The sequence below is a fragment of the Armigeres subalbatus genome, chromosome 3 (genome assembly GCF_024139115.2).
Source record: "Armigeres subalbatus isolate Guangzhou_Male chromosome 3, GZ_Asu_2, whole genome shotgun sequence".
In the NCBI taxonomy this organism is placed as follows: Eukaryota; Metazoa; Arthropoda; class Insecta; order Diptera; family Culicidae; genus Armigeres; species Armigeres subalbatus.
The window spans coordinates 136,948,682-136,962,361 of NC_085141.1; the positions used below are offsets into that span (position 1 = coordinate 136,948,682).

At 41.4% G+C, this 13,680-nt stretch overlaps 2 protein-coding genes across 6 annotated transcripts in view; one reads left to right on the forward strand and one right to left on the reverse strand.

Annotated features, from left to right (window-relative positions):
* LOC134220370 (uncharacterized) overlaps window positions 1-13,680 on the forward strand; it is a 1,038,156-nt gene that overhangs the window by 810,042 nt on the left and 214,434 nt on the right. The window lies entirely within an intron of this gene.
* LOC134220740 (uncharacterized) lies at window positions 1,179-3,082 on the reverse strand. The gene is made up of 2 exons (XM_062699840.1): window positions 1,862-3,082; window positions 1,179-1,802 (listed from the first exon to the last, which is right to left on the reverse strand). The coding sequence occupies exons 1-2, from the start codon at window positions 2,896-2,898 to the stop codon at window positions 1,262-1,264; spliced, it is 1,578 nt and encodes a 525-aa protein (XP_062555824.1). The 5' UTR covers window positions 2,899-3,082; the 3' UTR covers window positions 1,179-1,261.

The window sequence follows — 13,680 nt, forward strand, 5'->3', positions numbered from 1 at the left end:
ACTCTTATGGGCAAACTGTGGGGGGAGATGAGTGGAAATATTGAAAAGAATATCAAACTTTTCTGATTTCCCTCAATATTTATTTCAATATTTTGGGTTCGCACTCACACCATCAATCTTTTTCTTCAATAATCAAGAGTTTGTCAAACTTTTTCCGTCGTGTGGGGTCTGCTTTAGAGTTTCACCTATACTAACGTAGTGCTACAAATTGAAAGTGTATGCCACCATTTGGCTACGGGTGCCCCCAGTATTGTCCAAAAAAGTTTTGGTTAATTATGTCGCTATACTAATGGAAATTGTGAAATAAAAATGATAGCTGACATAGTGTGGTTGTTATCCATTCATCTGATGTGCGAAAGCAGGTATGTTCATTCAGAAAACACTTTTATTGGGCAAAAGAAAAACTCTAGCACAGCCAGCCTGCATAAGTCAACGAAACATGGCTGCTAAAAAACCGAGTCAAAGTGATTTTTCACGCAAGATAATTGCTTTTAATAGTTTAAGAAGTGTTTAAATCTAGAGTTATGAAGCAGATATGTGTTTGATACACTTTTCTGAAGAAGCAGTGGTTTATATCTCCCTACAAATCGACGTATTATTACTGAAATATTGATTTATTTGCGTGATGAGCCAATGTTACATCCAGGGCCCACATTACCGCCGGTTACCCTATCATTCAAAATTCTACATAAATTAAAAAAAAAGGACGGCATGTATCCAGCTTTTTATTTCTTGACTGTTGATGAACTATCGGCTAGAGCCGATCGATTATAACCTTAGCACAATTTATCTCCAATTCTGCAATATTGATTAATACAAATTCAATGTTCAGTAGCATGTTCCTTCACTAAAGGTTGAGGGAGGATGCAAATTATCATTGTTGCGTAAGTCCGTAAGTAACGTACCATGGATTGTACGTTTATGATCTAAGAACTTTGGCTTGTTTGCGCCTGACAGGATGTTGATGTAATACGAAGTGTAACAATATGAGGATAGGCTTTCTAAGAGTAGGAATGGTTTACGATTCATTTTTAATTCTAGAAAGTTATGAACAACCTCAAAATGCAGTAATGGCTACACTCTGAGAAATATACACAATCATAGGTATACCGAAATAGTGTCTTATCATCCCTTTGCAGCTTATAAAAAGCTATCATAGACATGTTGAGAAACAAATTACATAAAATCAATATATAACGGACGTTTATTTTTTTCTTATACCTATTCTACATTACAACAATATCCACTGAATCACTATATTTCACGTAATCGTCGTAACAACTGTTCTGAAGCTGTCGTTCCGATCAAGCGAAATGCCCTCCTCTTTCTCTCTTCCAAGTTCTCGACTTAACACCAACAAAATCAACGCGAAAAATCCATTTGCAGCCCAAACAACGATCATCACAATGTCGGGCGAGCTCCAGAACAGGGTCAGCAGTCCAAAGTATCCGTACGAGGCCAGGTTCAAGATCGTAAACGTGGTTCCCATCAACAGCAGTAGTTTTCTGGGTGGGCACATCGACAGCAATTGCACCAGGGCTACAGCGAACGAGAAGGCCGTCATTGGAATGGTCAAACGAGCTCCGATGTCTTCCTCCAGATACAGATATGCCACACCAGTAACGAAAGTTATGAAAAATGATGCTATCACTAGCTGATGTGTGGTTAAAAATATGCAGAAGAATCCCAGGAACGTAAATGAGATGCCGTTGAATACAATGTTCCAAAAGATGTCCCAGGCTTCATCTCCAATGAAAAATGGTAGCAATGGACGAAGTAACGTTTCGTTGTTGTTGATAAACCTAAAATTTAGAAAAAGAAATTCAGGCTGTGGACAATCTCTTGCAAATGACAATCATACCATTGAAGAGTAACGTTGCTGATGGAAGAAAGAACTACAACTCCGAGGTTGGCAATTGTCAGTAACTTCCTGGACTTGAACTTGCTGCTGTCCACAAACGATGGGTTCAAAGCATCTGCCCAGAAATCGCAAGGATAGAACAGGAAAAACTGCACCATCGCTATTACTAAGTCAAAGAAGCTCAAGGAATGCTCCCAAATCTCTTCAAACTCTGTAATGATCCAAGGTAGTACGGCTGCTCCAAAACACTGTGCTATAACTCCGTATATGATGAAGGAGCCTCTTCCACTTGCTGTACTGTAGATAACGATTTGATAGAAGTAGAGCAGCATTTTTCCTGCGAAGAACAGTTCAGAACCAAATCCACATACCGACAAGAAAATATCGACGTCCTTCGGAACGGAAAGCAGCTGATACACAACGCAAACTATAACATGGCCAAGGCCGTAGATCCTTCGAACGAGATTGGCTTCTTCTAATAAATAGATCAATCCGCAAATCAAAGCTGGGCCCAAAATTCTTGCCACATAAATATTCGGATACCAATTGATCTCCAAATCATCCTCTTCTTCCGCATCTTCTTCCTCTACTCCTGTGTAAAACCCTTCACTTTCCATTTCTTCTCCGGCTTCCTCTGCTGCCTTTCGTTCGCCACTTCGAACGTGCGGGTCATATCCAAGTCCCGTCAATGCCAACGCCACAACCGACAAATAGACCACGCATCGTCGGAACACTTCATCTGCTCTCGTTCTGATATCCACAGATCTGCTCCGTCCGATCATCACTGGCAAGCCTAACCTACTGAACTGCAGTTCGGACGGCTGCAGCTCACATCCAACCGTGGCACACATTCCGCCACACGGTATCCAACGGAGACTGCAGCTTTGTTGGTTCGATTGCACTTCCGCATCCTGAACTGCCACACCGACCAACGGGCAGTCCCCCAACAATAAATGACTGACTTTCGGTGAACTCAATTCTCGGGAAGTTTCAGTGCGCTTTGCGTGGTGCATGTCCGGAAACTTGTTGCATTCCATTTTTTACGACCGTATTCCGAGGAAAGTTTCGCGCCCGAGTGGCACCTGTTCATAGTTTTTATTATTTTGTGGCTACCGCCGCTCATCAACGATTGACGGCGGTGCCAAACACCCCCTCGATTGCCGAATAGAGTTGTCCCGATGAGCCACTTTCTACTTTTCCGTTCTGTTGGTCTGGGTTAAGCCTGCCCCTGCATTAAAGAGCACACCTAAATATGACACATGGGTTTCACAGTGGTTCTTCCATGCGGTAGAAATTGAAAATTTATTTCTACGGCAGTAACGATTAAATTATTATGGAAAATTGACACTAGCAAATGGAAAAAATAAGAGTTAACAATCGACTATAGTATTTTATTCTCAATTCGGTGCAATTGTGACACCTGCATAAACGTTTGATGTTCCGCAGTGCATCCCAATTTCTCCAAGCAGATGTTGAAATCCGTGGACGAGCTTGTAATGTTTTACATTCTTAACGTTTTTTTCAATTTGATAAGTAGGTTCTAAGTAGGTTTTGTAATTGACAGCTTTAACTTTTGCATAGAAAATCGCGAGAGTTATTACAATATTATAAAAATTTCATAAACATGACAATGTTGTAAATTCCACATGTGAAATCGCGTAAAGAAAAAAAAAATTGTGCTAGGGAATACGACATGCTATCACAAAAATATCTAACAGAAATAGAAAACTGTAGGTAATACCACTGTGCTCTGAAACCGGAGTATGTCGGATTAGTGATTTGCTTCACCGAACGAAATGAAAAATTACACAAACTCATTTTCACCGAGGCAATATTTTCCACTCGTTTTTGTTGGTGATACTTGATGCCTTTTTTTTTTCACTGGAATCGTTGCAATGTGTTCTTTACGGCGGGAATCCTGTGGCTTAATTTTATTGTGTTCGTTGTTGTAATCGACCTAGCGAAGGATTTGAATCGATAAATTTGGTTTTTGTTGGGGGCGTTTGAGGGATGTGGCAATTGATTCAAATTGACACGAATTCTGAATTGAAGGATTTTCAAATTTGTGATTGCTGTCAGCTTTTCCAATAAATTCGCTGCAATATATAAGTATGTTAGTTTAATATACTGTGTGGCTTATTTATTATTTAATTGTCACTCAAAGCTACTAGTCAAACCCTGGTTAAACTTAGTTTAAATGTTTAGTGACGAGACGTGTATTGTTCGGGAATAACAAAACCGTTCTTTTAGCGTGATGCTTTAAGCTAGAATTTTGTTATATTTTAGTGAAAATCTATTTGACTATCGAATTATTAACTCACAATTTCGGTTCGATTGTTTGGTAACTCTATCCCTCGAACAAGCTTACATTTACTGTAGGGTTTTGATCTATAACATATGATGGTCAGTAAGTATATTATTAAAGAGGAAAATTCATGCCTTACCTAACTCAATGACGAGTATAAGTTTACGATACACTGTAAACGGCTCTTTATATTTTACTGGGATTGCTATAGAAATATAGTATGATCTTTAGTAAGTAACAGTTTCACTACGATTCATTGTCTAACCTGCTCAGTTGGATACAACATGCAAAATATCTCCCTCTAATCTGATACTTAATTCAATTGATTTATCCTTCATCCGAATATTTAGCACTTGGATTACATGGGTAATGGAAAATTTACTCTACAAATATGCTATTTAAACTAGCTAAGAAGATTTTCTCGAATAATATACACCATGGTCACTGTATTGCTCGAACTATCTATCTGCCGTTGTCTGGATGTAGTTGTCTATCGCTACGCTTTCGTCCCTATTTTAGTCTCGTAGTATTAGACATCAGTTGGCATGGTTGCCAGATGCGGGGTAACGTCTCCAACATTCCCCTCCCCAAAAGGATGAGTGATGACCTTAGCGTTACAGCCATTCGCGACATCTAGTGCCGCCAATTTGGAGACGGGTCTTCAGAACAACCCTCTTGATGTTTGAACTACAGCTTATCGAATCCTGCCATCTCTTCCTTTCGTCACATCCAGAACCCGTCCACGCGTCCACCCGTTACGTTACTTATCTTCGATGATGACTACTAAGTCGCCGGATTTGACAGGTTTAGCTTCGCCAAACCATTTGGTTAGCCCCGTTAGAGTTGGTAGATATTTCCGTATTCAACGCTTCCAAAAATGGTCCAACTTTTCTTGTACTTGCGCCCAGCTGCTACGGAGCACTTGGTCTGGGCATCCCAAATCTACAGAGGTTGCTTAACACCACTCGAACTGCCCAAGAAAAAATGACTTGGGGTTAGCACCTCCTGTTCCGGAGAATAAACCGGCAAGTAAATTAGCGGTCTTGAATTAACAATTGACTCAGCTTCCAAAAAGTGAGTCAATAATGATTCACCGTTGAATTTTCTATCCTGTGGTATAGTCATCAGTGCTGTCTTGACTGAGCGTACCAGACGCTCTCATGAGCCTTCCATATGGGGAGCGGATGGAGGTATGAAAAGCCATTTCGTCTCCGTGTTCGTGAATGTTGCTGCAGCTACTTTATCGATGCGTTTGATTTGCTCTTGTAGAATACTGCCTGCTCTGACAAAATTTCGCCCATTATCGGAGTATATCTCCAACGGCGCTCCTCTTCGGCATATGAATCTGCGGATGCAAGCTATACAGGACTGAGTAGACAGATCATAAGCGACTTCTACATGTACAGCACGGATTGTTAAGTATGTAATGAGGCAGACCCATCTTTTCGCATTGGACCTGCCTAACTTGACGAAAATTGGTCCGAAGTAGTCGATGCCGATATAACTGAACGGACACACTCTGGGAGACAAACGAGCTTCAGGTAGTGGACCAATTCTTGGTACAACCGGTTGCGATTTGTATACCTTGCACCATTGACACAATCTTGTCACCGTTCTTACGATAACTCGAATCCGGGGAATGTAATATTTTTGACGAAGTTCATTAACGATCATCTCGGCATTTCCGTGAAGGAACTTCTTGTGGTAGTAGTTCACGGTCATGTAGGTTACATGATGCTTCCAGGGTAGTATGACAGGATATTTGAGGTCAAATGCATCCACATGTGCTGACCCAGTGCAGCTGTCTACCCGCAAAACTCCGGTTTCATCTACCATCGGTGTAAGCTTGTAGATAGAACTTGACTTCTCGAGTGCACTACGCTGATTCTCCGCCCGATTTAGGTTTCTAGTTATGATACTCATTTCATCTGGATAGACGGCCCACTGTACCATTTTCAATATCTGGGTTTCGGCTGCTCTCAAATCTTCGTAGGTCGGTTCCTTCCCCATTATAGTACTTGCTTTATTGGCTTTATGAACCGCGAAAAGATGGAAAACGAATGCTACTGTTCGTAGCAGCCTGTTCCAATTGGAAAAGCGTTTGAAATCGACCATCGACGTAATCACTTCGTGGAATAAGTGGCGTGGACGTAATTCCTCTTCGGTGTAAACTGTTGAAGCAATTGCTTTAGGCCCTGATCAAGAACTCCGGTCCTTGGACCCAACGACTACCAGCGTAGAAGCATGACCCTTTGCCCCATTTGGTGGTCTCGTCTACGATATTTAATTTTAATCTGCTTGGGACCCACCGCCATTCGTTTTCCTTCTTCAACATCAGCACTTCAACTACGCGACAAGCCACAAAATGTTTATAGCGGCGTTGTTCCGAACGAAGCCAGGTCAATACTGTGTTGGAATCAGACCAACAGAAGCGCTATTGAATTGGAATCGTGTGATTCTCTACCACAAACGTTAACAAGCGAGCTCCTAAGACGGCGGCCATCAATTCCAACCGCGGTATAGACACATACTTTAAAGGAGCGACCTTGATTATAGCGTTCACGAGCGAGCATTGTGGGTTACCTTCCATATAGATAATCCTAAAGTACACGACAGCAGCATACGCCGCTTCGCTGGCATCAACAGACAAGTGCGCTTGCAGAGTTTGGTAATTATTTTTCCATGCACCAGAAAAGACGCAAGGATCCCTAGTGGACCGAAGAGACTCATTACGGTCTTGAGTATTTGTCTTTTGGTCGGTCTACTTCTCAAACAAGTGAGTGCATCTATTTCAACCCGGAACGTCGTAGAAACGCATATACGTTTCAGTCTGCCAGAGCATTCCCAGCACTCTATCTGATTCATCACCGCCTGCAGCTGCCAAGTCTTTTGTCGATGCCTTCGATGTCATAGATGCTCTGAAACTTCCTTCTCATTGCTCAACCAATTACGAATTTCAAATCCACCGTTGCTGTGTATATAACGAACCTGCTCTGTAACCAGTTTAGACTGCTCGGCGTTCTCGAAACTATCGAGGTAGGGTAAAAGACCCAATAGTGGAGGAACTAAGCACGTTCTCCCACTATTTGGCGGTTTACACCAAGCCTATATTTCATTTCACCTACCTCAAATATGCAAACGAATAGTCACTATTTATGCTTCAAAAGAAAAGTTTCGTAATTGCAGCACCATCCATCGTTGTTGCCTAAAATGATACCTCCAATTATTGGTGCAGTGTTCCAATAGTTGCGATATTTTTGAATTCATGTCCCTGTAGTTGCGAATCCTATTGCTTTTATATGGGACTCGCAACTATGGGAACACTACCACAACTATTGGAGCAAAGACGAGAAAAAGATAATGTATTTCAGTGATAATTTACCGATTTTGAGGGAAATCCAAACCGTTTTCCGTTATTTCATCTAATGACAGGACAACAGTTTGATTGACTATATGGGTTGCTGCGTTAAATACGTAGATTTTGTGAAAACAACACTACCGCAACTATAGGAACACCCACGACTATCGGATCATTTGCCCTAGTTATCAACATAATGTAATTTTATGATTCCTTCGGTCGCCCTTGGAAACTGGGCCTCGAATTGAGCAGATGAAGGTGAACTGGTTGATCCAAAAGTCAAGACGTCCATAACGAAGATTTTTGGGGGTTCTTCAATGGTATCGCGCCATAGAAATCGCTGGGCTTGACGGTCAGCTGCGATGATCTTTATTTGATGAAACATTTCTTTTAGGTCACCGCAGACTGCTACTGGAAATTGTCGATATCGGAATAGAAATGAGGGTAGTGAAACGAGAAGCTTGGGCCCAGCCAGAAGATACGTATTCAGCTACACTCCTTCAACTTTCGCTGCTGCGTCCCAAATCAGTCGTACCTTGGTTAGCTTTTTGGGATTTATAACGGCACCCAACGGAAGGTACCATGTTCGTCTGGGGTCGGATTCGTTCAGCTCCATATCTGAGGCTGGGTGCGCATAACCCTTGTCCTGATACTCCTGCAGCTGCCTGTACAGGTTTTCCTTAAGAACCGTTTCTCCAAATACTTCAACCGTTGCAGGGCCATTGGAAAGATGTCGGGAAGTTCGACTTGATTGTGTTTCCACAACAGCCCTGTTGAGAAACGGTTACCTTCTCTACGAGTGGATTGCACCTCATCCGATTCCAGATGCTCCATCTTCTGTAATCCAATTTCTTCTGCATCAAAGTATTTGCGAATCAGATTGTCCAGTCCGTCTCCACTATCGCATTCGCAAATACGATAATTGTAATGATTTGCTGCGAAATATTCCGACATGCTTCCATATACGTACCAGCCTATGCGTGTTTTCACTGTCGGACCTCCTCTTCCTTCTTTGATTGTTTGTGGCATCGCCAGCGATAGATTGCGCAATCCGATCAGCAAACGAGGAACAGCTTTCTTGTAGCTGCGGATCGGTAGTCCGCTTAACTGCCGTTCTACGCATGCTTGTACCAAATTCAAAAAACCACAAATGAGAATATGGCATTTGAAATTGAATCCTAATTTTCATTGCTGACATATAACCTGAATGAAATATAAGATTATTACTTCACAGAACCATTCAGAATAATTTCATTAAAATCATTCACCCACAAATAGAATTTGCGACAACAATCATGAAAATAGTTTGGCGGGACAGTTATGCCGAGAAATAGAGCACTTGTTTTTGTTGCACAGTGCATGATTTCGTGAATGACTACTGCGATTGACATATGTCTCCACATGCTTTATCTATGGAAGTGAACCATCCACGTGGTTGAAGTGATTATGTCGCTTAGAATGAGTATTTCTAAATTTCCCTCTATTAATCAGTGGAACAGTTCAATCAAAGGTAATTGCCTATTTCCGGGGATTAAACCACCCGACTTGGACGTTAATTTACAATGTTATGAAAACTCATATGTGAATATGTACGTTATGTGGAAGATATTGATTTGGAAAATGTATTGGAGGTAACCACTTTCCCTTCGATGGGACTCGAACCCATGACCCTACAGTACGCTAGACTGGTGCTTTAACCATCGAGCTCGTTCAGTAGCCGCTAGGTTGCGAAGGCCGACGGAGGTCCTTCGTAGCTTAGTTGGTTAAAGCACCAGTCTAGCGTACTGTAGGGTCATGGGTTCGAGTCCCATCGAAGGGAAAGTGGTTACCTCCAATACATTTTCCAAATCAATATCTTCCACATAACGTACATATTCACATATGAGTTTTCATAACAGTGGAACAGGCTAAAATTGGAAGATCTAAACAGAAAATGCTATTTCAATGTGTGTTGCTCCATAAAATCTCCATAGAATCCGCCATAATGATAAATGTAATCACCTCGAGACAATTATGCGTATAAATTAAGCAATGGGACAAATAGATTTGATGTTGTTTTCAATGATTTTCCGAACAAAGTTCGAAGTCTGTTAGAGTTTTCTAAGTATACATCAAAACAGACTGCTCTGTGGTGAAAAGTCAAAATCCATGCTAACATGGGACAATTATACGCAGAAGGGCAGTTAAGTGCTTGTACATCCGTTGAAGTACTTCAAAACAGAGCGTTTGAGTTGGTAGGTTCAAGCGATCCAAGGTTCACACGTTGTTCAAACGATATTTCTTCTTGCCTTTCTACTCCGATATCTCTACCGATACTATCTGCGACATTTCTTTAGAACGAAACATATCGGCTGTCCATTTTAGACACAGTGGGGTTACTGGTCCCTGCAGATCCAATTGTTCCGCCAAGCTTTGCTCTAACAGTGTTTCTGATGAACCTTCATCCAGGAAGGCAAAGATATCAATGGATTTTGACGGTCCTGTTACAGTTACGGGAACTATATGAGAATTTCCCATAGTGCTGTGGTGGTACTGTCGGAAACAGCCATGACCTGACAGGAATTGTGTCAGATGGAAGTGAACTTCCCCATGGGGTCTCCCCACCCAGCTTGATATGTTAGGAATCAGCCGGTGGGTCCACCTACCTTTCGAGGAGTTATCCCACTCGCGCTGCCATCTGGCAACCGAAGTCACCCTGGTACGCTCGCGGGCTCCTCTGGTGCCACGTAGCTCAAAACACTCCTCGTCTTCCCGAATGACCAGCCCGACCGGTGTCAAATCTGGATCAAGCAGGTTGTACCGTACCGATTTCAGTGCATTATTATAATAAAGGTATACCTTTAATTCAGCGTTGCAGTCGTGCGATATTTTCCATTCGAGTGTATCCGCACGCAGACGTACTATTCCGGAAATTGCTAATAAATAACGGCCACTCTTCGGGGTCACCGTAGAAGTTCGGAAGGTCTCTGGGCATCACCTGTCTTGCCGCAAGTTTTTTTTTGTGATGGTCGGTGTACCTTCAAAGGCAATTGATCTGCAACTTGACTGGGACAGTTTAACTGTTGTTGCTGTGGAGTACTGGCTAAACCAATATCAGTTGAGCGCGCAAATCTACTGCGCTGCTGCTCGTTTATACTTTGGCCTTGGAAAGAGTCCGATGAATTGAAATCGTGAGTGTTACTAACCGAAATTGTTTTCTCGGGTACTCTAATCTGATTCCTGTCGGACTGGGCTAACGGTTCTGGATTGTCTCGCCCTACGCGATTACCTTTGGGAACTGCTCCTTTCGACGCTTCTCGCAATGGCCACAATGGGTGTGGCTCTAAATTGCGTTGCTGCAACTCCAAACGGCATGTCCGAAGTTGATCTTGAAGATCCTGCATTGCCTGACAATCATTTACCATCTAGTAATCCAAAGCTTTTGTAATCCAGAATAAAGACAGTTCATTTTTATTGGTAGAGGCTTCACTAATTAGGCAACATCACACAGGCACCTTTGATAACATGCACACGTTTTTCCTAACAATTCGGCCTCCTAATAACACCTAATAATTCAGCCGAAAAAAACATAAAAGTTTATTCATTGTATAGTTAATGTTCTGTGAAATTGATCTTTACCATATCAACTGTCTTTGTTGCATTTCTGAGCTCAATTGGGCATACTGAACCAATTCCCTTAACGAAACAGTGACGGAGGTTTATTTTCCTATGCATTTGGGCTGAAACCACCATATGTACAAACTTCAAATCAAATGCACCAACTTATGCAACAAGCGATTGAGTTGAAATTTTCAGAGATTGCTTATCTCACTCAAAGGCACAATCCTGAGGGGAATCCCCCCGTAGAATCCGATAACTTTTTTGTCTTTCCATACAAGGCCGGACCAGTCTAATGTACTAAGCAGTGCCGTAAAATCTCAATGTCATTTGAACTTTTGGGCCAGAGTATGACATCAGCCTACGTAGATCTCAAATGAACACTGAGGTGTCAATTGAATGGCTCCCGTTTATTAAATTGACAGCAGTAAACGCTTTCATTTGATTGACTAATTAGAATATACCCAAGTAACCATGGAGCTATATATGCTTGCAAATAATACAGCCATTAAAATTGACTTAAAGCTTAGCTTAGCTTAGCTTAGACTGACTGTACATATCAATGGTTGCTACTCCGAATACAGCCATTAAAATTGACTTAAAGTGGAAAAAGGCCCTTTCACGACCGAAATAATGCTTCATTACTTTGACTTGTTGAAATAAAACATAAGTAATGCATCGCTGCATTCGAAACGCTGAACTAGTGTATCGTTGCTTGACAGTTAATGAATAAATGCATCTTTACATCGTTAAAACTGATATACAGTAGTATCCCGGTTTTATCACCCCCCGGGTGAATTTTGGGGTGATAAAACAGGGTATGTGACAAAATGGGAATAAAAATATTTCCAATTTTTTATTTCATTCCACAAATATGAATCATTTTATGCCTTGGAAAGACCAAAGGCGTGATCGGTACCCATTTTTTCTTGTCGAAATTGCTTACAGAATATTTTCCAGGTACTTAGAAGTCGTTCGTAACAAACTACACGCGGTGAAAGTTATTTCATGAAAATCAATGTTATTTTTGGTATTATTTACGAAAATAAAAAGAATGACAAATTTTTTTGGGGTGACAAAATCGGGTCGAAAACGTGACAAAATCGGGACGTGATAAAATCGGGGGTAGACAAAATCGGGGAGTGACAAAATCGGGTCAACACTGTATTGCAATTAGCATTTAATATGCTGATCTGTGATTGATTATATGCATTAATTAATGCTTGGTGGTTACTTGGGTATCCTGCCAGTTTTAAAACTTACTGTAAAACCAATTGGCATCAAATGACACAAACATCAATTCGACAACAGTAAAAATATTGAATCGGAAAGAAAAAATATGTTTTCCTTGCCATTTACGATTTTTCCGACCACCTGTCAATCGAATAACCTAGTCTTCAATTGACAGAATAGAAACACTCAATTGACTAGAGGCACTATTCAATTGAGACGGCATGGAAAACGACAGGGGCAAAAAATGGCTGACTAGATTTGCGTTTCAGCGTTCAAGTGAATGACGCAACATCAGCACTGGTTACTAAGCAATCAAGAAATTCCTGGAATGAGGCTTTACGGACAAGCCACCCGGAATCCAGAACTAAATTCCCTCGCGGTTTAAAAGGCACACCACTCAATATGGCAGCAACGCACAACTGTTATTTGTATTATTCCAACTTTGCAGCGTTGAGAGCATTTAGTTTTGTATTCCGGGAGGCTTGTCCTTAACCCTTAAATACGCAATGTTGTTTTAAAACAACTAATCCACGGCATACAAAAAACAAGGCAGGCTCATAACGTATGTAAACATTTAGTTTGAATGTAAACATGTGACGTCACTGCTATCTTCGCACAAGCTGGACCGAGACGATGCTCTACGGTCGCAGCATGCCCACTTTTGTACTCCAACATGTGGCGATAAAATATGCGTCACATTCGAAGTGTCATTTTTCTAACGAGCCTACCTTGTTTTCTGTATACCGTGAACTAATCGAAAAACGTTTAATGTTGATGATTTTAATGGTTATTTACGTTAAAAATATTCCCGACAATTTCTAAAAAAAATCGCTTTGCGCCTTTAAGGGTTAAAGTCTACATGCGTTATTGAAGATCCATGGAACTGTTTCAAACGTGGTACAGTTATCGTTCGCACGACCTCACTCCAACTACAGAATGCCGTTCGTCAATTTGGATGTTTTGATAAGCGATAATGTTGTTTATCTTTTGCAATGGTCAAAGGTAAATTTTACTCCAAGAAATATCAAACGCGCCAAATACGGAAAGAAAACGTCAACACGAAGCTGTGCAACGCAAGTTCGTACGATATGCCCTGCGCCATCTCCCAATGGACGGACCCGCTGAATTTACCACCGTATGCTGATCGTTGTAGTCTGCTGGGGCTAGATGCTCTTTATAAGCGGAGAAACGTGGCGCAAGCTGTTTTCATCGCCAAACTTCTGTTATCCGAGTACGACGTACCAGATTTGTTGGAAAAAATTCCATTGTATGCACCCTCACAATCCCTTCGACCTCGAGATTTGCTCTTCGAAGAAAGGCATAACA